The sequence below is a fragment of the Acanthochromis polyacanthus genome, chromosome 17, assembly GCF_021347895.1.
Source record: "Acanthochromis polyacanthus isolate Apoly-LR-REF ecotype Palm Island chromosome 17, KAUST_Apoly_ChrSc, whole genome shotgun sequence".
Lineage (NCBI taxonomy): Eukaryota > Metazoa > Chordata > Actinopteri > Pomacentridae > Acanthochromis > Acanthochromis polyacanthus.
The window spans coordinates 20,269,815-20,296,876 of NC_067129.1; the positions used below are offsets into that span (position 1 = coordinate 20,269,815).

The 27,062-nt window shown below is 39.5% G+C and overlaps 1 protein-coding gene and 2 long non-coding RNA genes across 6 annotated transcripts in view; 1 reads left to right on the forward strand and 2 right to left on the reverse strand.

The window, feature by feature from the left end:
- dscama (Down syndrome cell adhesion molecule a) overlaps positions 1 to 1,331 on the reverse strand; it is a 103,201-nt gene extending 101,870 nt beyond the window's left edge. For 2 of the 4 annotated variants that reach the window (XM_022193300.2, XM_022193299.2), the window contains exon 1: positions 128 to 1,316. In XM_022193300.2, the coding sequence (XP_022048992.1) occupies positions 128 to 170 (43 nt within the window). In that variant the 5' untranslated portion in view covers positions 171 to 1,316. Of the gene's footprint in view, positions 1 to 127 lie in introns of all 4 variants that reach the window. The other 2 variants (XM_022193301.2, XM_051937302.1) reach the window with 2 other exon arrangements.
- LOC127530485 (uncharacterized) lies at positions 503 to 25,209 on the forward strand. The gene is made up of 2 exons (XR_007937062.1): positions 503 to 616; positions 24,943 to 25,209. It is a non-coding gene; the product is annotated as an uncharacterized LOC127530485 (long non-coding RNA).
- Positions 25,210 to 25,327: 118 nt separating this feature from the next.
- On the reverse strand, positions 25,328 to 26,246 carry LOC127530558 (uncharacterized). Its single transcript, XR_007937130.1, has 2 exons — positions 25,871 to 26,246; positions 25,328 to 25,517 (listed from the first exon to the last, which is right to left on the reverse strand). It is a non-coding gene; the product is annotated as an uncharacterized LOC127530558 (long non-coding RNA).
- Between the last annotated feature and the right edge of the window lie 816 nt (positions 26,247 to 27,062).

Below are 27,062 nucleotides of genomic sequence, written 5' to 3' on the forward strand. Positions count from 1 at the left end.
TATGTAAATAATCAATATCTTGAATGCAGGAAGGCTTCAAGACTGTTCATTTTAATTTTTCTACGCTCGCTGCTGTGGGATAATTAACATCAACTTGAAGTTCGACGTGCGCAAATGCATCACTTACCATTCAAGATGCACTGGGAAAAGATAAGAGCCAATATCCACATGCCCCGCTCCGTTCAATATCCAAGCTTATGCTTTTTCTTCTTCTCTCCCCGTACTCTTTCTTCTTGTTATTTCTTCCTTTATTTCTTCAACAAGTCAATTTGCAATGAAAGAAAAGGGAGCTTGCAAATCTCTCTCTCTCTCCCTCTCTTTCTCCCTCTCTCTCTCTCTCTCTCTCCCTCTCCCTGTCTCTCTTTTTCAATCCTTCACGTTGGGAAGAAGATGAAGAGGAGGAGGTTTGAGCTTCTTCCTGCTGCTGATTGTCTCCTGGTACAGCGGGAGATAGTATATGATCCACAACTGTGCGTCTCCCCCTTCTCTTTTCTTTTCTTTTTTGTTGGACTGACCGCTCCGCTCCGCGCCGGGCCTCAGTGCAGCCGTCCCCCCGTATCGGAGCGCTGCTCTGCGTGGATCATGAGGGAGCTCGGCTCGGTGCGCTCCGGTCCAGGTGAGCTGTGCCGCCGCCGCTGCTGCTGCTGCTGCTGCTGCTGCTGAGTCAGAGGCTGGAGACGCATAGGACAAACTGCCTATGCGCACACCCAACTCCACGGTTAAACAAATAAAACAACACAACAAAAGGGGGGGAAAGCAACAAAAAGCCTCCAAAATGAGAATAAAGAAAAAATAATCAATAAATAATAAATAAATTCGAAGTCTATGCACGGAAAAGAGCCGAGCGTGTCATCTCAGGTACGCGGAGAAAAATGCGTAAAAGTTGGAATTTTTTGGTCGAGGATTAAAAAAGCGCATGGAGTTGATTGTTAGCTGCGCTGGAAACTCATTCTCTCTTCGCCGCCTCTCTCCGTCCGGCGAGCAACAAGCACACGCATCTTCCCCCCGCAGCCGCACACACAAACTGCGCACACTGGTCCCTGCGCTTATAACCTGCCCTGCCTCAGAGCACTGTGGAGTAAAACCCTAGCCTCCTTCTCCGCAGCCGCTGCTCTCCCTCTCCATTGCCTTAAAGGTGCAGGGGTGGGGGGGATGAGGGGGGCGCTCAGCTAAGCCTCAGAAGGAGCGTGAAAAGCCCCCTGCTTTCTTTTGTTTTTATCACAGAGACGACGGATCAAGGTGCCCCACTCAAGAGATGAAGAACTATTAACATAAGCAAGAGAAAATTAGCCTATGCAGGACATCCGTCTATGGTTTGCTGGCACTGCTGTGGTGTAGCAGGCTGGAGGATGGATGCTGAGGGAGGGAGGGAGGGAGGGAGGGAGAGAGGCAGGGAGAGGGAGGGATGTAGGCCACACCTGACTGGATGCTATGTAGGCATTTGGTGAGGGGAGAAAAAAAATCTAAATTATCTTAATTGGAGGAGATCAAATCCTGTCTTTTAATGTGTTTTCTGGATAATTTATGAGCCCCAGGGGCGTTTTGGGGACCCTGCCAGCTTTACCCCTGCATTCATTAATTGACCTTGACAAATATAAGTAGCGACCCCCCAATGCACCAGGGGGCATCAAACAGCGGCCATGTCAGACATCCACAGCCCCCTGCATGAGTTCATCTCTATTCAAACCACTCAGAAGGGGGAGGCTGTGGATTAATACGTGGAAACTAAACTGCTACAAGGAGAAGAGCATGCAGTGTAAATATATTTGAACGGTGGCTTCCATTTTAACATTTTACAATTAACAATATGCATCTGGCTGTAAGAGAGAAGAACGTAACTGGAATGTCAACTGTGGGATTTTTCAAAGGATTAATAGGACTATTGTGATACACAAAGGGAACACACAGGCAAATATTTCTTTTTGAATCTTCTTAGAGCAAATTTCTGTGATCTCTTTTGCAGACGTGGTGTTATGATAAGAGAGTCACATTTGTATCCTCCATTGAATTTGAAATGATCTTGCAGGCACTGACACTGTAGTAACTGCAGTGACATCCACTGCAATGTGACTGTTTGAATTTAGCTTGGCCCATTTATGTTCAAAGGCGATCCAGGCTTTAGCCCTCCGCCCAGATACAGTATCTGTCTCGTAGACTCAGCATCCACATCAGACCTGCACATGAACATGCTCTGCACCAGGAATATAAGACCTGTCACCGCCTGTCTGGCCCCTGCATGCGCTTCCAGCCAGGCATCCCCAAAATAAAACAGATCATTATCACTGACTGCAGCCACGCGGAATAAGATAGCAGAGAAGAAAACATGCACTATTCCTCGCACATTGTATACAAAGTATGATTTTTGTTTGTGTGGATTTTGCCTAAACCCCCTCTCTGTCAGTCTCCTTGGCTCCCGGCAGTGGGGGGGGGGGGGGGGGGGGGGTTATTGTTCATCCAGTTATGGGGTTATGTTTGCAGTAAAGTGCACGACTCCAGCCTGGCACTCTTAACACCCCACTACCCTTTTCAAATGGATTATTCCTAGAAACTTACTACATATTTTGCTTCAGTTGGAGGTAGCTACCTACTGTAACTGCCAGCAAAGGTATCTCATTGGCTAAACGGGCTAACACATCAACATCTACACTACTGATATTTTAATACATACTTTGGTGTTTCATCTTTGCTAGTGTGGTTCCCATTTCAAATATGCCTGTGTAGAACAGGCTAACTGCTTGGTCTCTGGGACTGTTGCTTGCAGTTTTCTCAATACCATCAACCAAATGCTCATCTAAACTGCTTCCCACTCGACACTTACTGTGTTGGCTGATCAAAATGTTTACATTAAAAGTCAAATGAGCTGACACCTCATGTATAACTGACATTGCTCAGAAAGAAGGCTAGCCGAAGACAGTTTTTTCTTTAAATAGTGGACTAATGTAATCATAACTGTTCGAATTTCAATTATTCTAAGGATTAATTAAAGATGTTATTATATCATAAGTAGCAAAATTTGACTCATTAATATTCCTGTATTTTATTCAGTCACCTAGTCATCTAATTTCCACATCATAGCTGTATTATAGTAATAATAATGACAGACCGAAAGATGTGTCAGACACCTAATCAGAGTAATACTGGACATTTAATTCAAAAGGACACAAAGATTAATTTAATTACTGTACATCCTGGCAACCTTACAGCTGAACTAGAGAATTAGTGTTTTTACTCAGGTACTTGACCTTAAGCTTAAATATTTATGATATGGATTCATTTCACCTCAATACATTCAGCAGTCACAACATTAGAAACAATGACAGATGAAGTGTACAACGCTGCCAAGCACCACACCCCGACGGTATAAGCACTCTCTGGTGGCTGTGGCCTCCACCAGTAGAACCACGCAACTTGCCACATTTCAAAAACTTCTCACTAACTGCTCGAGGAACATGAAGAGCCCAAGGCCTCGGCCTGGACTCCCATGTTGCCAAATCCAAATCTGACTGAGCATCCACAGGATTTGCTGGAACAATCCATGGAGGCCTGACTCCACAACCTATAGGACACAAAGAATCCACTGCCAACATCTTAGTACCAGACACAACAAATGAAAAAAGACGGTTGTGGACGAGGTATTTTAAGCTGCAACTTGCCCTGTGCTGGAATCCATGCTTTGATGCAACCATGTTGGCCACGAGCCATTGTTGTCATGATGTTGTTATGTCGCAGGGCTGCCTCAGCATCCAGACCTACTGTAGTTAACAACTTCTATGAGATGCATATATTTTTATGTTTGCCGAGAACTGCTTAGACAAAGGACTTCAATCTCTACAATGCACTTCGGTAAATTCCCAGCAATACACCCACCAAATTTGAAGTAGTTTGATGAACGGTTGCCGAGAAAAGCCACAGATGCACACACACACACGCAGAGATTCTTTGATTTTGTGAGAACACGTGTGCTACCTTTTCCTCAATTACCACAAATTTGCCAACTTATTACAACTGGCAGACAGTCGGTGGTTTATGTTGTTGACAAAAGACAAAGACAAGAGTACCCATTTACTTGGTACTAACCTATTTGTTGATTTATTGCCTTTTGTTTTCTATTGTGATGTGTAATAACTCTGCCATATGGTAAATAATTCTCTTCGGTGTTTATCCCAGACAGAGGACAGAGATTGGATTAAAATCACTAGCTGTATGGTCATAAAGAGCTCAATCCGTATTTCCTTAATCCGTACTTTAACCCCATGATATGTGAGGTTATGATCAAGTCAAAGGTATTATCTGCTTTAAACCCTTCTGTTATTTACACATTAAACAGTCACACATGTTTCTGCAAGATGTATTTTGCATCTATAAAGAGGTGTAGTGTTTTGCCTTAAAATCTTGAAATATAAAGATGATTTTCAGAACTTCGCAAAAAATGACAAGATGACAAGCCTTATCTTGACCATGTGTATCGAATACAAACAAATAAAAGCAGCGATTTTGTCAAATATTAGAATATAGAATGCGTGATCATTTGGATATGGTGTTATACACTTTAAACAATTTACTGAGAACATATGACCAGAGACTGTTGTTTCACCAACTTGACCAGTCTTAAATTCTGAGAATGACAATCAACCAGCCATTTTGCGAGCCATGCTATTGGTTTGGTGAGGCTGTCGGAACAGCAGTATTTTTGTCCCCCCTATCCACCATCATTATGAAAGGCACATCTGTAAAACTGTCAGTTATCCAGTTTATATTGCATGTATTATTTACCATTAATGTTAATCATCATATTAGTTTCTGCTAATTAGCACTAACCATGAAGTTGTCCAATTAAGCCATAAATGTCAATGGTTTTCCAGGTAATATGTCATAAAACAATGTATTCCTCAAAATAACTCTCAAAAGTCAAAGGCTCCCTTTGGACCAGTCACTCCAGATGATCTAATGAAGCTGCTAGCACCACCACCACCATGTGGTTGTCTCTTAACTTCTGGTTGCTGTTCCAGGCAAATTTAAACAAACGTCTTGGTCAATGGTACAACAAATGGATATATTCATTGTTGAATAATCTGTTGATTATTTTTTTCAATTAATAAATTTATTGTTTGGTCTCTAAAATTTCAGAAAATAGTAAAAATGTCAATCTGTATTTTCCAAGTCCACGATGACATTCAAAAATAGCATTTAGTGAAAAAGCAGGCCTATCCATTGCGATTTATCTCATTAAACTAAATGCTGAAAATACAGAAATTTAGAATAACAGTCAGGAAGACCAGGGAGAGAAAGTTTAAAAGAGGTTATCCATACTGAAAGCAAAATGTGAGTACAACAGCAAGCCTGAACTCATTATTAAACACGGAGACCAGAACAAGGCCTATAAATATCTCACACAGCACATATTGTGACAAACACTTGTCAAGTTCTGAGTATCCAGGCTGGACCAAAAACACTCAATAGCTTATTTATACTGGTAACTCTGGTACAGCTGTAATGAGCAGAATATAGTGATAGATGAGCTGTGAAGCTGGAGTAATGGATGGATAGTTTGACAGGGTACTACAAAGCTGTTGTATTTTAAATTTTAAATTATGTTTCATGAAGTTACAGATGTGTTTGAGACCCCTCATTTTATAATTCAAAAAAGTAGAAAAATGGAACTGTGGTATGTGCTAAAGTTTGGACTCCATTACATTGTAGTGCCAGAATTCATTTGGCCTTGATTGACTTGTAACAGAGGTCAGAAATGCTCATTAGGAATTGTCAGCAGACTCTAAAGCTGATAAGTGACTCTTAAAACCTTGAGGTAACACTCAACAACCACAGGCTTTTCTCAGCAGTTGACTGTAGATCTGGAAATGATGCTAACGAATAACTGCAAAGCAGGAAGAGGCTACAGAAACATATCAAAGTGCATATACCTTGCTGTTTCTACAGGCAGTAGAGGGGAACACTGGATGTCAAGACAAGATCTGGAAGAGAAAGAAAACATTCAGATGAAACTGGTTTAAAAAGCAAGGAAAACCTTCATATGAATCCATGAGGCTTTAGCTCCTTTAGCTGGTGGTTTACTGTTCCACTGTACAGTACTATTTCACAGCGTTACCAGTAGGAAACCTTCCCTGCCACCTCATCACTAAAGTCAACATCTGAAGTTCACAAAGCAACATCTGGATGGTTTCAGAAACAGCTGCTGTGGACGGATGAAGTTCAAATTGAGCTTTTTGGCCAAAATATAATCAAATGAATGTATGACAATAAAAATAAAAAGGAGCGACATTCAATGAAAGAAAATCTGGCAATCATTTAGAATGTGGAAATATTTACTATGGGGTTGTGTGGCAGCAGTCAGAAAAAACACTGCAGGGGTAGAAGGATGGATGGATTCCACTAAATATCAGCAAATTCCAGGTTCAGATGTCATGCAGTCAGCAAAGAAAGAAAAAGATAACAATAAGTCAAAGCAGACCTCAAAATGCATCGTGAACTACTTTAAGAAATGCAAGTTGAAGCTTTTGGAGTGGCTCTCATAAGCCTTTGCCCTCAAAATCACTGAAAATCATCCATCCATCCATTATCTATACACTGCTTAATGCTCATTAGGATCGCGGGGAGGCTGGAGTCTATCCCAGATGACTTAGGATGAAGGCAGGGGACACTCTGTCACATGGCTGCATATAGAGACAAACAATCACACCCATATTCACACCTACAGACAATTTAGAATCATCAGTTAACCCGAGCAAGTTTTTGGACAGAGGAGGAAGATGAAGAACCTGGAGAAAGCCCACATATGCACACGGAGAACATGCAAACTCCAAGCAGAAAGATCCCATGCCCAGGCCTAATGCGATCCAATGATCTCCTAGCTGCAAGGCAACAGTGCTAACCACCGAAAATCATCAATATCTGCACCCCTTTTCAATATAATGTACATATTTCAACAAGAGCTCAATAAGAAGTCAGTGTACAGTGGGGAATAATCATATCCATTAGTCAGAACTACAAAGAGCTGGATTCCTAAATGGAAATGTTCATGGATCTTATTAACAAAATACTCTTAAATATTTCGATTATATTGAAACAACCCAATAAAGTATGTCTGATAATATCTTCAACATGACCAATGATGGCAGGATCATCTCAATCTACAACTCATAAGGAATGAGGGAGCTTTGCTGTCTGGGTCTCACTCCTGGATAATTCAAACCATGTTATGAGGAAGAAATGCAGGTACGGTAGTCTTTAGAGTTTTTTTTCCTGCATGGTGATTGATTGCTGAAATACTAATCAATCAGAGAAATATTCACAAATACCTCGATTTTGTTACAGATGAACATAGACCCAATTTTTCCTTGTATGTCAGCTGTTTCCTTTAAAGAACAAATAACTGCATCACTGCTTGGTAGGATCCTTGTTAACCAGGCTGAAAAACACTCATTTTCCCTTATTGGTTTCCATAATCACCTTGCCTTGTAAGGCAGTGACCAATTGAGTGGACAGAGCAGAGCCTCTTGATGACCCACCTTAGCAGATTTACTCATTGATTCCACTCATTGACTACTTTGCATCTCGCGGCTCAATGCTCTCCTGTCCAGTCTTGATTGAGTGAACAGTAGGGTCATCTAGAGGTAATTCTGGGATTTTCTTTTTTTTGTTTTAAACTGCGAGCAAAGTTCAGTTTCATAGCACTCCCTAAACCATAGAGTTACAAAGTGATGTACACACCCACACAAAGACACACCCACACTCAAACAAACGAACAAATTACAATGTAAAACACAGCACCCACAGACACAGACAAACCAAAACACACAGTTACAAAGTGTTTCTCACACACAAAAAGCAGCAGAATTCATAACATGTGTTAACTCTGAGTTGATTACTGAGGCAGCGATTCACAAGATTTACTTCAATTTACTACATTCAGGACTTTCCTGTTGATTGCTACTGGCAACATACAATTTTAAATACATTGTTTATACAGCATTGGCAGTTTTTGACATACTGAATATGACTTTGCTTTTCAGATATTTAAGGAGAAATGTATATCCTAACATTATGCATTGCACTTTACAACATTATCTAAACTTCCTGGCTCTCTAATCTAATTTTACATCATTCAAGGTTGAGGGTGAACAATTGAAAATTTGTTTTTTACAGGAAAAAGACAATTTTAGGATCCTGAGGTCCACTCTGAGTTTCAGCTGCACTTTATTAACTTACAACAAACTCAGTAAACTAGAAATGCATGATATCAGCATCATAGTCAGTGACCACAAAACGCTTTAAAAAGAAATGTCGTTATTGGTCCAAAATGAATATTAACACACAGATTAATGCCTGATAGGTTAAAAGTTTGGCTTGTTTTGTTAGAAAATGATACATAAAATATGGCATGTTCTACATTAACTTCGCAGGAGTTTTCTTACTTTGGCTAGTCAAAGTGTACATCTGAAAATCGTATTTTATGTCAGAATCTGCCATCATGATAAAAGGAGGCTAAATAAAATGTTAATTCAACTATAGGAAAAATTTGATATTCTCTGCAATTAACTGGACAAAACAAGTATGGTATCGGTTATCTGGCAAAGCAGGTTGCAAAATATTGGCATATCAAATATCGGCTAAATTTCAATATCTTGTATTTCTTGCTTAACAAAACATTTCATTATAAAATTGATTCATTTATTGTTAAATATAACTTAATTTTGTAGCTGTTAATAAAAGAAGCTCAATAAAATGTTGCGTAAATTTTACTTTGCTGAGCCTTTTCAAACGCTTCATAAGATGCTCTTCACATTTTCTTCGCAAATTTACAAAACCTCTGTATGCTGACCGTATCAGCCCCTGACAGTCAACAACAGAGACTCAATCAATCACCCCCACTTTCATGATTAATCCCACTTTACATTTGCTACTAAAAGTGTTGGGTACATCCCTCCAGGAAAAAAAACGTAGATGGTATAGTTGTGTTTTTTTACCCAGCATCAGCATTCATGAAAGACACTGTGAGCACTGACATAGCAACATTAAAAAGGGATCTTCTACGTATTGTATCATTTGAATGATCACAATCCCAATGTAAATTTCAACATCTTCACTACAGATATCATAAACTAATAATGAATGTTTTGAATTAACAATGCAATTTCATTTTCCCAATATTTTAGAGAACGATAAAACACTCTGTCGTGTTCCACAATATTTCTAATATACATGACTTGTTCCATCTTAGTTTTCGCTGTAAAGGCTCGTGATGCAGCACTGGGATGTGTTTCTCTTCATCTTATTGTGATGTGACACTGATCAGAGATGTGGGAAGCAAGAGACTGGGCGACTGTCATTCACAGAGCAATAGTAAACATCTTGGAGTTTGACTCTCCTGGTCCGTAACTGTCCAACATGGGGTGGCAGCGTTGCTTAGTAACCATAGCACATGACTGACCTTATCGGTGCGGTCATAAAAATGTATGAAGTCCTTCTATTCATTTTCCCTTCTCTGCTGTGCTCTCTCCCTCTCCCACTCTCCCTCTCTCTCCCTCTCTCCTCTCTCTCTCTCTCTCTCTCTCTCTCTCTCTCTCTCTCTCTCTCTCTCTCTCTCTCTCTCTCTCTCTCTCTCTCTCACACACACACACACACACACACACACACAAATGCACACACAGATATACACACAATTCTGATGAACACATCATAAATGCATTGTTCTTGTGTGTGTGTGTGTGTGTGTGTGTGTGTGTGTGTGTGTGTGTGTGTGTGTGTGTGTGTGTGTGTGTGTGTGTGTGTGTGTGTGTGTGTGTGTGACTGAGAGAGAGAGAGAGAGAGAGAGAGAGAGAGAGAGAGAGAAAGAGCGAGCAGCAGGGTGGTAATGAAGGGCTATACCTGACACATGCCACAGACAGCATCAAGCAGCATGAAGAGAGTGAGGTGGGGGAGAGCATCCAGTGGCAGGAAAATGGAAAATCAGCAGCCACAAGCTACACAGCAAAACAGCAGAGGATGTGAACATGAGAGCAAGTTCACCTCCACTCAATTATTTCTATCACGCTAATAAAGATAAAAACATGCAGGGATTCAGATTTAAAAAACACAATGATAATGGTGTTTGGGGTGCTTTCAGGAGCAAATCTCTATGATCTACTTAGTTGATGTAAATCTATCCAGTTTACAGTGTCTTAATCTGGGTTTAATCTGCTGAACATACAGTATTTATTAAACTGACAGAGTATTATGCAGTGGTGGCTGCGTGTGGTTTTCCAGGGCCTTTATGAGCCAGGAGCAGCACTGATGATTCCACACAGGACGTTAAACACCACGTCTGTCAGCTCACTGACACAGTATCACAGTGACTGACTTTCTTGCAAAGTGCTGCTCTGCTGTTCCCACAGGGAGCACAGATGTTGGCCTTGCTGTCGCCGCCGTCGCCATCTTTTCGCCCTGACAACATCTGCACAGCTGTGTTGCCGGCTGGAACGCAGCAACCCGCTCTTGAACTGTTGACAGCTAGGGGCAGTTCGGCACAGATGGCATGAGGGGGTGTCAGGGGACTGGCACCGGGTGGGGGGGATGGATGGCAGGTAGAGAGTGGGGCTCCCATCTGGCCTTGGTGCTGGCGATCTGCCCCAGGGCATCTTCAACGTTTCCTCGACAGAAAGCCTGTCAGGAGTTGGAAGTCACCTTGCGCAAAACGCTGTACTCTCTGGGAGGTTTCAGGGGAGTTTAGAAGGGCGGGAGGGGAGTTCAAACACTGCAGTCTATAATAATTACGACAGACATTCTAAGGAAGGCAATGGAAACTAACTTCTAGAAATCACTTAAAAAAAACCTTTAGTCTAACTCTGGACTGGTTATATGTTGCAGTCGTGCAACAGTCATAGGTTGTTAATGTAAGAAGCTGTGTTCGGTCATAAATCCCAATTGTTTAAATCACCATTCTGAGGGGCAATCAGGTCATTATGTGTGCAAATTTCACCAATTCTCCAGAAAAATTGCCAGAATAATTTTAAAAAAACTTGCAAGTTTTGCAACAAACTTGATTCATGCAGCATAATGAAAGAGAAGAACATTTACCACTAAATGTATTGACTTTAATGATATTGATGGGTATTCGAAAATGCTACAAGGCTAGGACTTTTAACCTTGCCAGCAAGTTGATTTCTCGTGATATTTGTGAGTTCACAAATCTCTCAAGAAACCATCTTGCACCGCTCCCGCATTCACTGTTCGTACAGAGCCAAGTTGGCATGGGCCAATTACGCAGCAGTATTCGTGTGGGGCGGGATATCTGGGTGTGAAGATGACACCAAGCGCCAGTAGATCAAAACAAACATGGCAACGGAGGACAACGATCGTGTAGATGCTGCTATTAAGTCAGTTTTAGCTGCATCTCCTATCGCTTCTTTGAAGGAAGAACGAGAGGCGATTTGCGCATTTCTGGATGGTAAAGATGTTTGTGCTTTTTTACCTACGGGTTTTGGTAAGAGTTTAATCTACCAATTGGCTCCGCTCGTTGTGAAGATCCCGCGATTGGCTAAAAACAAACCTGTCAGAAGCGGGACATACTGTTGCATTGTCCAATCCGTGCCTCTTTCCTCCGAACGGATTTACATGGAGCGGTCCCAGATTGATATTGTGGAGTACTATCAAATACTACACAATTATTAATCTGGCTATTGCCAGGTTATAGGACTTTACCTACAGTTTATAAATCTATGTTTAATGTAGCTTTATTGTAGCTGTCCATCTAGTTTAGGATAATGGATATGGTCTCTGAATATCAACTTTCATTGTCATTCATTTTGTATATAGTCTATAGTCATGGCATTTTCCATTCTTGTCACTAAGGTCAGATAGAAGAACCCAGCTCCCAAAAACATGTTCATGAGAAACAAATTTTGACTTATTTTGAAATTTAAAAAGAAATTATGTCACAGGCAAGGCTTCCAGTTTGAAGAACCATAATGTCTGCGCAAGGAATTAGGACTGAAGCAAAAGTCAGCAACAGAATTCATGCGCTGCATCTCATGTAGGAACATTATTCTCAACTCATTCACTGGTTGGTTAGCTGTAGGGAAATATCGCACTGTCTCTGACACTTTCATACTTGTTCGAAGCTTGTTTATATTTAGGCATTAAAACTGCTGAAAAATACCATTTGGGTTAAATATGAATCTTTCCCAACTTGTTTAAAGGTTGTATTTCATTGTCTGGGTTACCACGGTGACATGTCCCACCCGATGTAGAATACGATTGGTGGACTGAAAAAAAGCAAAAGCAAAGTAGTAAAAAAAATGTTAACAATATGTTGATTTGAAAGTTATTTGTAACGCATGGACTGGCAGTAAATAAGTTCCCCTTGAAACATAACCGAGAACGCTGTTTAGCTGAATAGGAACGTTATTTTCTTGAGACAGGGTTGAATAAAAGGTTGCTGACATTAGTACCACAGATATTCTATGTGCAGAGCTGCAACACTCAGTCGATTAATCAATTTGTTGATTGACCGAAAATTGATCGCACACTCCTAATTTCACATAATTTCTCAAGTAAAAACACTAAATGTTCCTCTGTGGCAGCTTCATAAAAAGTTGGCAGAAATGTATTATTCTGTTGCATGTGCTTAGCAAGAGCAGACATGAATTCATCTTATTTGTTGAAAAGTCGATAACAACAAAATACAAAATATGAATTCTAAGGTATGACTTCAGTTAAAAACAATGATTATAGAATCTGGAATGTTTTTGTCGCTGTGAAGGGAGGCTGAGGTCGTTATCAGTGGTAGTCATAGCAGCCATGTATATACTTCTCTTCATTTTCTGCCTGATGGATTGCAGTTCTTTAGAAAACGAAGAAAATCTTTTACTGCTGAGTCAAAAATTAAGTTACGGACCCTTCACCAAGACCTTCCTGAAAATGAAACATCAGGCTAGAGAGGCCGACGGAGCAGACCTACAGATCACAATGGCTGTGGGAGGCAGCATGGGGCGTTGCTCAGTGGGGGCTCTGGGTTTGACCTGGACTGGCTGTCCAGGGCAGAGGGCCAGCGCAGAAGAAAAGCGCTTTACGGATGGAGCATGTGGTCAGGTCAGCTCTTCTCCTTCTCTTCCCCCCCTTCACAGCTCCCCCTTAATCCAAGTCTAAAGCTCCCTTCCTCCCTTCCTCCCTCCCTCCCTCCCTCCCTCACTTCGCTGTCTCTTCCTACCCTCCCCTTCCTTCTCCTCACCTCGACCCCCTCCCCTGTATGCAGCATATAGCCAGGAAATGCCACCAGATGCCCAGTGTCTAAGACAGGCATTATGTTCTTAGAGGATGTCCTGGTAATTCTGGTTTTTGCCAGGCTGCTGATTATTGCCATGTTGTCTAGGAGTGGTGAGGATGAGAGTCAGCACAGAAGACAACAGGTAGCCATCTCTGGTAGCTGGGTCATGTGGTGCTGCAGTCTATGCAAAACAAGATCGTACACACCCTGAGGGGACATATGTCTGTTTGCAGTGTATTACGAAGAGATGAAATTAACATGCGTGGAATAAACAGATAAATACAGAGAAGAAAGACAGAGAGATGAATAAATAATTGCAACGTTTTTGTACTCATTGTTATTAATGCATTATTAGTGGCATTCAGGGGACAACTAAATGGTATTCAGGGATATCTAAATGAGAGTGCACAAACAGCAGCATTTAGTGTTGTATTTTATAACATGTTACTCATCAAGAATTTAAAACCGGAGGAGCAGGACTTCGTTTGCTATAAGAAAATGTGTCAATCACGGGGACTCGGGTAGAAAGTGGTTTGTCAGACCCTGAGGGGGCCACACTGACCTAAATACAAAATTGTCAACAGCAATACTACACTGACCAACCAAAGGAGAACACTGGGGAAACAAACATTTAACTCTGCAAAAAAAAAAAAAAACGGCGCCGGTCCAAATTCCTCAACAGGGAATGTACATTTCCAAATGTAGATTTAGTATTCTGCTGGAAAAGCTCACCACCACAGTACACAAAACCAGGCTGATGTTTTCTGTAGGCACAATACATGAATCCATCCTGAGAAAATAAGATGGATGTGTTTTTACTGTCCAAGGAGATCCTGTCAGCAACTAGCTGTCTTACTTGTAAATCCCTCTGTTATGCTTATTGTTTACTTGACTGAGGGGTTCAGACAGATGTTTTTCAGCTTATTGTTATTGATGTATGTTGTTTTACATAACGGGCGAAAAGAGATTGTTAAGATTAAAGTATAACCTTACCAGTAAAGAGGATTTCTTAACATTCGGCTCATCAGTGATGCTGGACTCATGGGTGAAGTCAGTGAGGACTGATCCCACCATGTGGTCAGGAGTGGTGCTGCAGTGGGAGTACAGAATAGGCCTGTACACCATCAGGACTGTGGAAAACAGAATTGTTCTTGTCATATACAATCCTTACAATGAATAGTTATTTAAGGCATATCTTAACAATGACTTGCTTGACATGAATGTGTTTTGATGTGAAGCCTTCATCTTGATACAAACTGTAGATGATTTATGCAAGGCTTAACAAAGTTTAGATATACAGGGTACTAGAATTAAAATCAAATTGAAGAAAGAAGTGCATTTAAATATTGAAACAGGCATTGTGCCAAGCCTGTGGATATTCATGAGCTGACTTGGAAAGGTTATCATATTTGCTATATTTCTGTTCTTGTCAATGATTAACCGAATCTGCAGGAGTGGACAAAGCTGTAATTGCATTCTTGAAAATAAAGAGGTTTTTTTTCTCTGTGAAAAAATTAAATGACCAAAAATAACATGTTTGCATGTAAAAAGTTATTTGGGATTTTCCTTAAACAACAAATTTTATTCCATGATTCAAAGAAGCCATTAGTAGTTCCACAGCATGTTTAGCTACTGTAGTAATTTCTACTTACAATTAACTTCATATCCAGCTTATTTGATGATCTCTGTCGAATTAAACAGACAGTTAAAATCAGTAACTGCACCGCTTTGAGTTTGTTCTGTCTTGTTAGCCACTTGAAAGACATCATAGTACAGCGGTTCAAGCACACTGAATACACTGACTCGTGAATTTTAATCCACTACAAATAACTCAAAATTGTACTAGATCCATGAGTAAATGTATTCAGTTTGTTTCTAATTTACAGGAGCATCATTATCTACTACTGCTTTATATCTTCACGTGTCAGTGGGCAAAATTACTCTGTTGTCTTTTTTGCTTGCTTCATTTCAAGGACTTTCTCAAATTATTAGTTACTTTGAACTTAGTATTTCAAAGTCTGGATTTTCTTTTATTGTTGTTAATTAATCAACATTATAAAGCATAGGGGAAATCTGATTAACAGTCAATGACTAAATTAAATTTAAATTAAATATTTAGATTACTCTGAAATTTGGTTTGTGGTTAGACATCTTCTAGGTGAGTAGGACTTGAAGTCTGTGTCTGATATCGTTTAAAATAAGATGGTATTCAATCTACAGTGAAATTGGAATAAGGGAGGCACAAGAACCAGCAAAATTTATAATATTTTTAATGAACTATTTATTCACTACTGTTCAAAAGCTTGGGATCACCCAAACAACGTATGCTTTCCATGAAAACTCACACTTTTATTCATGTGCTAACATAATTGCACAAGGGTTTTCTAATCATCAATTAGCCTTTCAACACCACGAGCTAACACAACGTAGCATTAGAACACACACATTCACATACACAAAACATTCATTTTTTTTATAGAGAGAGAATTTACAGGCAACTTTTTTGCTATTTGTGCTTGATAAATTATTTCAATTAACATAAAAAAATGCAACACCACTATCAGTAATAAAAATAGAATTACATTTAATGCTACCAGTGCAGTATAGAAGCTGAAGTAAGCTTTGGGTGATTCATCGACAACTGTGAACACATAATACTAATTCTTTCTTATCCTTAAGTGTAAGATTTCTCTGCAGATGTGCTTCCAAGAAAATTTTCAGTCTGCTTTATAGAATTTGTAGTGAGCAGTCAATATAAATGTGATAAACATTAATGTGGAATGCTAGTCAATGATAATCATATCACAATAATGCACAATACTCATAAAATTAATAATATGCTTGACAAACATGATATATTTGAGTCATTCCATGTCAATTCAACAAATGCTTGTTGCACCACTTTCTCAGATCCTCCCAAAAAAATTTTTGGGCTTTATTTGGGTAATTTTATGAACAAATGCAAAGTATTATGGTTATAAACATACAGTATAAGCAGTAATGATCTAATCTAATACCCATAGTCAGTCCAAACTTAATCCTCGCCTATGATTTTAGGGTTTTAAACTACTAAAAAAAGCAATTTATACTCCTTTTACATGGTCAGAATTTTTTCCCCTTCCAAAACTTTTACCCTTCTGGTGAGAAAAGTATAGAAATGAATGAAAATAAAAAAATACTGGACTGTGGAATTTCCCAAAATATCCTTATTATTTCATGGGCGACTTTATTTTGGGTTTTTCATGCCTCTATTTTAGGACTTATTCTTGTGAAAAGACATTGAAAGAATGAATTTTCTTCTTTACTAATGAAAGTTGCATAAGGTAAAAGTTTTAAAACATTAAAATAAAGCTTATTTATTGATTTATAGGCTGTTGAACTCAGGTGTAGACCCAAAATAGCCTAACTTTAGGCATTAAAAAGTGCATGTGGGATACATGGTACGCGGTTCAAATTTTTTTGGAGGAACTAGTATGTGTGAAGTATGTGTGAACTTACTTTCATATTTGTTTCTTGTGCCAAAGATGAGCAACTGCTGAATCAATTTACTATACATTTTGATCCTCGTTTTTGTTTTTAGGAACCATTTACATGACCAACTAAAGATGAAAGATGAATCTGAAGCATCAGCATCGTAGTATAAGTTACAAAGGGCATATCTGAAGTTAATTATTATATAGACATTGTTTTTTCTTTCATACAGTAACTGAATAAGAAGAAATGGCATCACTCCCAGACTGCATTCTCAGGACAGCCTCGGTATCGTATTTGACTTATCAGCTGAATTTGAAGATTTGCAAGTGAAATTCATGCACCCAAAAGGTCCCAGCAAGAAGTTCACATGGCCTAGAAAGGATGACGTAGTGTGGGTGCCTACAGCCCACATCCTCTGTCCAATCACTGCTCCTTCAACACGCCGTGGTGGACAGTACCACATATCTGGTGCAGATGATGGCCTGAATTCAGAGAAATTCAAGCAGTTCAAAGGACAGAAATAGTGGTGTGATAAGTTGGGGACAAATTACATGTTTTACATGGGACCTAAGGCAAAATAACTCATTTTAACTGCAATATATTAGTTAGAATTCCTAAAAAAACGCCTATAAAACATAGTGCATTTCTTGGTTAAATTGGCCATGAAGGATTCAAGAAACAATGTTGATACTTCAGATATCAATTATTCGGATGTTTATTGTTATACAGACAAAGTTTCATGTTTCTACTCCATGTCCCACATTGGTTTCTGTGCCAATATATGTATGGTGTTTTTCAGTCTGTTTCATAAATAGGCATCGTTTTGAGGTCTAAGGAGACTAGCTAGCTCTTGGATATTTTTAGGTTAGAGAGAACTTTTAAGGTACTTTGAGATTTTTATAACATATGAACCTTGTTACTTATTAAAATTTGTGAAAAAAATGCCTAAATTCTTGAAAAATGCCATTTTCGCCAAATTTTTAAATTGCCCTGTACCACAGAGAAATGGGTATATTCATTCCAAATTATTTTTTCCTGCTCTATTGTTAAGGTGTTTGAACCCTTCAGATCACTTGTAAGTCTATATCATCAGTCAGTTCCCAGTATTATCTTCCTAAATCAAGCCTTTCTACCTAACATATCAATTTCCGAGTGGAAAAATAGGGATTTAAATATTTTATAACTTAGCAAATAGCAATCATATGATGTTAAAACTTTGCAAGTAATCTATTCTTATGTTGGGATAGTTAAAAAAAAAGTTTGGAGATGATCAGAGGAGGTCATGCAACAAAATTTCCTCAGATTTGTTGAAATGAGATGGAATGACTCATTTGCCGTTTTGTCAGCCAATAAAAGGTGAGTAAACTATTTCTTATTGTTTACAATGATTACACTTGCAGAAAAAAAAATCTGTGAAGATTTTTGCTAAACTCCTGCCAGTAATTTTTGTGTGTAGAAATTCCAGTATGACCTTTGCTCTATGCATAAAAGTAGTGCTCACAAGTGCATGTGTTGTGAGCTGGGCTGCCCCCGTAGCTCAACACTGGTTGACCTACAAAACCAGTGATAGTGCTGATGTTCATCACAACCGCAGGACCCTGGTGTGTCGTAAAGACTCATGCTGATCTGAGAGTCTATGAGGCTTGACGCGTGACATCGACCTCACGAAAGAACGAAGAGGAGGGGGGAGATAAACACATAACTGCCCAGTAACAAGGGCTCTCTCCTCATTGGCTGTACAAGAATGTTGCATTGATCATACTCTTTGTGCAAAAATGACACATGTGGTTTTGATCCATGCACACACAGGCAGGATTACAGTAACATGCTCACACACAGCAGTTTGTGCGTGCGCATCCACACTCTGAGGCTTAGACGTGCACAAACACACACTTTCTATACTTTATATCACACGGTCACACACGCACACACACAATTACACATATCACATTCGCACATTGACAAAATGTTGGTGAGAACTAGGGTAGAATCACACCAGTAAGCCTCTTTTTAGCTAAATATCCTCAGAGTATTCCGTTTTTCCCCCACCCAAGATTAGCACTTAGCCCCTAGTAACAGTGCTGTCATTTTGTTGTTACACGTCACCCACCATGGTTCATACTTAATGTCAACATTGTTGTCCTCTTCAGTGACTGGCTGCTTTTCACAGCAGCACATACATTAGCTCACAGTATTAAATTAAGAACATTGTGTTCGGATGAACTTTTCATCTTGTATTGCACAAGGAGACATCAACTATTAGAATGAAATTTTTTTGTATATTGGTAGATTTAAGCTTTCTAAATCAGAGACTGACCGTAGAAATCCTTTAAAAAAGCAAATTAAACTTTTTTTTGTCATGAAAATTTATCAGACACAAAAAATTATTCAGAGTATTCAGATATCCTATAAGCCTTAAGTTATTTTTTGCTAGTTTTACTTTTTAGCTGTTGGCTTGGTCATTAGAAAGGTTTGCCAAACGTGTTGTATCTATTAGTCTAGGTTTTTCAGATACTTTATTGATAAATTTATTAGCCTTTGTATGAATGGTATAGTGAATGCGAGTGTGATTGTTTGTCTGTGTATGTAGCCCTGTGACAGACTGGCGACCTGTCCTGGGTGTCCCCTGCCTTCGCCCGAGTCAGCTGGGATAGGCTCCAGCACCCCCCGCGACCCTAATGAGGATAAAGCGGTGTATAGAGGATGGATGGATGGATGAATGGTATAAAAAACATTATGAAATTGGTCTGTTTTTACAAAATTACCACAAAATTATGGCAGCAATAACTGTGCAAATTAGTCTAGAATCTGGTAAGGGTTAATTCACTAAAGTGTCCACATAAAATAGGCTCCTTGCAGAGGTGGCATGCCAGACAAATGAGTAAAAATTTCCTTATGTTTTTGTTTCATCACCCTCACATCATTGGTCCATAGTTTTAAAAACGTGTCATTGTAAGGGTTGTATCCCAACTGGACAAACCCTGACACTGATTATTTACTAAATTCATGTAAATTTTGTCACACCAGACCTTCTGAGACCCTGCTCACTGCAAGCAATGAACAACCTTCCTCTATCTTAAATCATCAAGGATCTGTTTCACGCTGCAAAACTAAATATTATGACGAAACGCCGAAAGCAGCAGAATAATAACAACAATAAGCCATGTTAAGGATGAAGTTTCCTGGAACACACAGGCTGGACACTGGCTTCTTACAACAATACAGAACCTGTCTTCAAAGACAGAAGTGCAACAAGCGGGAAGTAGCTATGGGCTACATGAAAGAGCGCCCCCTCATTTCCAACGTATGTAGTGCATTCTGCCATGCAAAGTCTACCCCTCAGCTGCAACAGCGAGTCTGAAGAGCTAATTTAGGGATCCGCTGAAAAGATTGTTTGCTCAACACACCGGGGTTCCCTGGCCTTCCCACGCCTCATTTGAGAGGCAACAAGAAAAAAGGCAAATAGATGAAAGGCGGTCCCCACAGTTGGAGATGATGCAACAAGGGTCCTCACGCTAAGCAGGCAGCTATTCAAATGAGTGGCTAATTGTGGCATCTGTTAACCCATTGAAGAGGTGTCAGTGCAGTATCATGGGCCTGATAATTGGTACAAACAGGTAGCAGATGCAGGCTCTGGGATTGAGCATCTGCCAACTAGTGAGCCAACCTCCGTGAGCAGTGATTAGACAGCCAAGCTGATGGAGAGAGATCAAAAAGCAGAGGAGACATTTGAAAAAGAAAAAGATCTACGAAATCAATGACTATATTATCCATTAACAGTTTTCAAGCTGCACATTTCCTTTTTCAGCACATTTTTACAAGATTTTTTTATTTCCTTTCAAAGCATTTGGGAATTAAAATAAATAAGAATTAAAACATTTTATAATATCGCTTTTAAGTATCTTAGAAATATATATTGAATCTTAATAGAGACCTGGACACCAGCTGAGGCCTCAAAAATCATCGTCTCGAGAGAAAAAATGCCTTTATCGTGTAGCATTTATCACCATCACCTATCAGTGGTAAGAATAAAAAAAAAAATATGTTGATGAAATGCAACTAAAATCCTTACATTTAAACAAGGTTAGGGTGTCACAGATTAAATAGATGGAAGAAATGAAAAAATAAGATATAAATAAATAAAATAAACTGCATTAGTAACGCTGAGGGCCCCACTGCTCTCACAAGCAAAAAAGTATGTTGTGGCAGTTTTCGGCCAGCAGATGGTACTCTCTGGGTATCAGGAGGATATATTTTCTGTCCTCAATCACACACACATACCTCACATTAGACTAATTTTGAGAATTTAATCTCAAAGTAGTTTTTTGTTCTATTTAAAAACAGCTTTTACAGTATTCATAACAAAAAATTGTCACAACATCAATTTTAATCATGTTTGCAGTGCTGATAAAAGACACTGTTGATTCTCTCACCACTGCATCCAGACTATTATATGCAGCATATTAGTCTTATATAGCAAGAGATATCATGTGCTGGTGGTGACACACTGCCTATTATATATTTCTGTTAAAGTTTTTGATAGAAAAACTATGATCATTCAACGGCTCTTCATTCAATTCATTCATTTTGACACTAACAATGTTCCTCTGGCGCTGGCCCCAAAAATGCCTTTAAACAGGAACACTCCTGCAATATCTACTGAAGGTATTAAGAAATAGCCACTTTCTTTAATTATAGGTACACAATACAATTCATTTCTTTAAAACATGACTTTTTAGACCCATGGATTCAATAAATTCTATTTATGTAAATTTGCATGTGCACACAAATATTAAACAGAAAAATCATAAGGAAACAACAAACAAATATGATGCACATAATAAGTAACAAAGTCTAAGTCTTATCTTTATAATATTCCTAGTGATAATATGTGACAAGATGTGTTTGTGATGCAGGTGGAACAGAGTACTGAGTGAGATCAGACAGCCATTATTCTTTAAGTACTGCAGTTAAATTCAAGCACTAAATGTATCCTTATTGATCAAAGCACCACAAGCTAAGAGATTTTTCACCAAAATTAGAAGTGATTCTGAGATGTATATTATTGTCTCAACTTTAAAGATAAATTTTTATCAAAATACTAACAACCTGTTATGTGCTGCCTCATTAAAATGAAACTCTGAGTTGTTTTTGATTCTACTACCACCTCAGTAAATCACCAATCACACGGGCCTGGTAAATGTCAAGGAAACAAAAGTGTACAAATGCTGTTTGCACCAGTTGTAGCACTGCCACATAAGTAAAGCTCTCTGTATACATTCCCTATGAATAGATTGTTGACATTCGATTTGATTCTGCAAAACTTGGCTGTTTCTCTAAATACATGCAGAGAACACTGTCCCCTGCTGGCAATTTACTGGCATTACCTAAAAAACCAACACTGACTACCGAGCCCGATCTCACGAGGATTCGTGAAACTGTCACGTAAGTTTTAGTTTCGGTTTCGTGCGCACCAACACGATTTCGTCATGTTTTTCGTGCCGCTCACCACGAAATTCGCACCAATGTATTTTAAACGGCGGACTTTTCGTGCCACTCAGAACGTATTTCAAAAGAATGGGTATATTATATTTTTAATGTAAAACCGTGGCGAATCCAACGCTATATTTTGCATGACATCGTCCCTAAACATAACCCTAACCATAACCCTAACCATAACCTAACCATAAGCCGGTGGTACACTTACCAATTTGCATAGGAATTTCAAGAATGTCCGGCGGCCGGCGGCCGCAAACGCGATCACACAAGCAGTATACGCCGATGGACAGCTTAGATCGTCATGAATCCGCCGGTATAAACCACTTTCAGATGTGATTACCACAGCGAAAAACATTTCGTGGTGAGCGGCACGAAAAACATGACGAAATCGTGTTGGTGCGCACGAAACCGAAACTAAAACTTACGTGACAGTTTCACGAATCCCCGTGAGACCGGGTTGGGACTACCTTATATTACAGCAAGTGAACATATGCTTTAAATCAAAATGTACAAATTTACGACACACAAAGTAAACAGAAACATTAACGTTAACAAAACTAAACATTTTTTCCTTGTACTCCGGAGATTACTATTGGTAACAGTGCTTACTAGCTCACAGTCTCTTTATAAAATATATAATATTTGTACATATCTGCTTCTAATTAGAACTGATCTGTACCACTCCATTCACTTTTGTGTTCTACTGAATGTCAGAATAGTGTTTGCCTGTTGAGATGTACGCTACAGTTACAATATAGTGCTAATATACAATCAATCATTACTTAGAAAAAATTCCAAATCTACAGAAGGACAGAACTCCATGTGTCCGTCTCTCAGTCCCTGCAGTCAGTTGGTTCTTTAATGGTTCATTAGCCATGTGAACTGTAGTGACTATTGTGTAACTCCCCATCAGTCAGCCTCTTGGATGAGAAGTGAGATGTCTTGGAGGACATACACGAGAAATCCAGAAGAGAAGTTGATTTCTCCTAAAACTTCTGTGATTATCATGACCTAGATGATTGAGAATCTGCACAGACATATGGGTACATGGAGGTTTACACTGTTGACCCCGTCTAATTTTCCAGTTTCACCTAATCAACCATGCTAAATGAAAAATCAACAGCAAAAAACATTGACAAATATACTACACTTATTAAAATCTTTAAATATTGATATGTGCATGTACATTGTCCACCATACAGGCCGTGGTAATCCTAGGGCCTTCAAAGAAAAGCAACTGTACTTTTCCAGCTCTTGAAACATTTAAAGTCCTTTCTGCAGGTCTGGTGACTACCTCATGCAACAAACCTTTTTCCGCGGTTTGACGGTGGCTCACTGGCATAACGTCAGTTATGCTACACTTAGCTGAACTGAACTATTCTTACTGTTATTATTACACCATCACAGTTCTTTCTTCAGTCAAAATGTCTGCCGTGAAAACAGGAGCAGTTTGCTCACGAGCTTGCTAACTTTTTTATATTAAAAAAGCTCGTCAACACACACACACACACAAACACGAATGGTAATGAGGTACAAGTAACAACTGTAACCAGCTCACCTCTTTCTTTCTTTCGTTCTTTTTATTGGTGGTTGGCAACCAACTTTTAGGTGCATTTACCGCCACCTACTGGACTGGAGTGTGAGTCAAGAGATGGTCAGAAAACAAAACAAAACAAAACTATATCCTATTTCCTAACCCCGTTGCCCTCAAATAATTCATTAGAACACCTAATCCTTCCTGTAATGCACTCCCTAAAAGACTACCTAAAGTTAACTCCTGTTTATCTCTCTGCAACATTTGTATCACCCTCTTTCGCTCCTCCCTACCCACCTTGTTCCGCATTTTTTGTCTTCTCAATTCCGGTCAGCCCTTTCCGGGTAGCGGGCTCTGCAGAGTTACAGCATCAAAATGTCAACAGACGCAACCATAGACATAATAAAGAGTAGACGCCGCTCGGGTGTCTACTAAATACAAATGTTAATGTCATATTTAACATTTATATTTATCATTTATGTCTGACATTTAATATTTACATTAAACTATTAAAGATATTTCTAAGATGAGAAATATTGCAGTAAATGTTGTAAAAGGTTACCAATAAAAAAAATCACACCACTTGTCTGTACATGGTTTGAAGCTAAATGTGACAAAATGTTGAGTTTTTTTTTTTTTTTTAGCATGAGCTGCTTTACAGACGGCACCCCATATAATCAGTGGCGGTTCTAGCCTTATTGACTCCCTAGGCAAGTCAGTCTGTCGCGCCAAGTCACCGGTAAACACGCACCCCTCTCGCCTTTCCTGTTGAGCGGGGGATATATACACCATCGGGCCGTCTTCGCCGTCTCCGCCGCAGCCGCGCACCCCCACGGTCTCGTCGGTCAGAGAGCAGAGGGCGCACCTCTGACTCTTGACCTGAAGAGGGCGCCATTTGTTATGTAACGTAACACCATCAGAGTGTCAATGGATGCTTACTCAGCTGAGTGCTTATGAAGGGAATTGTATTTAATAATTTTTTTCCCCCCTTCATCATGCCGCCCCCTTGAGTTTGCCGCCCTAGGCGGCCGCCCAGTTGGCTTGTGCAAAAAACCGCCACTGCATATAATATTAATGAATGCAATAGTTTTCATCAAAGACAGCTGTTAAAGTTCAAATTGTCTTCTTTTATATCACAATTATAAACTAATCAAATAATCATTTCTGATGACAGGTTGAAAATGCTGTGTCCAGTGGGGTAACTGGCATATCCTGCACGGATGAACAACGGCTCTGGAATGTGGGGACTCAGAGGAAACTTGGCCCAAAGCGATTGACAGGACAACTGCATACCTGTCTGCCTGCCTGCTTGCCAAACCCACCTCTGCTTCAATCCAGCCAGCATCCTGCATAAACTCTCTTTTCCTCTGACAAAAATGCACTTTTTCCTTTATCTCAATCTTTCACTTCAGAAATAAATTCCATTACTTTTTAAACCAAATTCTGTGTTGATGTCTACACTTAAGGCCACACTCAGTCATTTCAGCAGTAAGTGTTTTAAAAAATAAGTATTTGCAACATAAACACATTGATAACATTTGTTAATAACAAACAGGTCAGAAATTTTAAGATTTATTACAATTATATTGTAAAGATGTCAGATGTCAGGGGCTTCAGATGGAGTGATGATCTTGCAGCATAGCTGTGTTCAGAGACAGACAGATCCTCCTAGCGAGTTTCCACATCAACGTGGAGGTATGTGAATGTGGTCATCCTTCTCCTCTGTATCCTTGACGCTGACTGTCATATCTAAGTTACAAAAAACACAATGAAAATGGTTTTTTATTAGGAATTAAACTTCAACCAGAACATCCATGGGTCATGTGAGTGTTGCTAAGGTCCACCATAATGACAAGTAGTACAGACTAGCAAGGATTAAAAATACTGAGACTGACATACGTTGCAAACTTTAAGTCTTACAAGTATCCAGAAATAATGTAAGCTACATTAAGACTGATCACAGTGTTCAAAACCACCATCTTAATAAAATTTAAAATGTAATTTTAGAAATTGTTTCAGTTAATTGTTCATAACTGATCATTAAATGTAATCACAGCATGGATCATGGGAACTTTACGTCAGGCAAAACAATATTCCCTCACCCCTATCTGACAACCTCTTCAAAGCCCGCCGTGGCGTCTTTACTGGAGCATCATAGCCGAGCCATTTCTCGGGGTAAGGGTGCGCCTCTTTCGGCTCTCTTTCCACAAAATGAAACGAACATACTGTACATAAGGGCCCTTCGGTGGGCACTTAAGGTCTAGCGCTTTCAGCCACAGCCGTATGTGCTCCTCTTCTTTGGGCGGACGATGTAGATTATATGGTGCCCCACAACACTCCGATCTCTCCACATGATGTTCAAAACAGGTTTGTTTCAAAAACTCTCTCCTCCTTGCCCAGTTATTATGGCGGCCTCGACATCTTGATGAAATAAAATCTCTATCTGTCGTTCCTTTTGTTGACAACTGCACTTCCGGTCTGAAGCGGAACTCAAAGGACAAAATGCTGTAATATGGCGCCACCCTGGCGAAGCTGCAAAATAAGGTGGATACCTTTTTTTTATGTAAGTCTTAGATGATTCCTGTGGTCACTCATACAGTGCAGTGAACGGGGCTGTCATGTATTTCTGTCTGCTGCACCCTTTTGGGAAAAATAATGCAGAAGCATGCATACAGAATGAGAAACACCACATTCCACTTAGAGTACAAGCACATTTAAACCCCTCTAAAAGTAGACCATCTAACACATCTTCTGTGAGAAGTGCTGCCCTCTACTGCCAAGTCACTCACTGAGAAAAGCTTTTATTAAAAGACAAGCTTCATGCTCTAAAATCTAGAACTATTTCAATTTTATTGAAACTGGCTTCAGGTCATAGGGTGTTTTAAATTTCAAATAGTTTCAGTTTGGTCTTTTCTGACAAGTGAAAATAAAATGTCTTTCAAACACCTGGGTGTTCAATGCTGACAAGCATGTATACAGGGTTATTCAACAAAAATAAACCAATTCCATAACGCAATGTTTTAATAAGGAAATGCAGCAGAAAGCTCCAGCCAAGTCACAAGAATTCTACTCACAATCAGCTTTTATTTCCTGTCTTATGAGTGTTCATTGTGTCCACCACCAGCAGCATGGGCAACATCAATGCGATAAGAGAATTCCTCCCAGAGGCGGGTCAACATATCATGATCTTCTGAGTTGATCCCTGTTGTAAATCAATGTCATTCAAGGACCTTGAACATCAAATAAAAGTTGATTGTGAGTAGAATACTTGTGACTTGGCTGGAGTTTTCTACT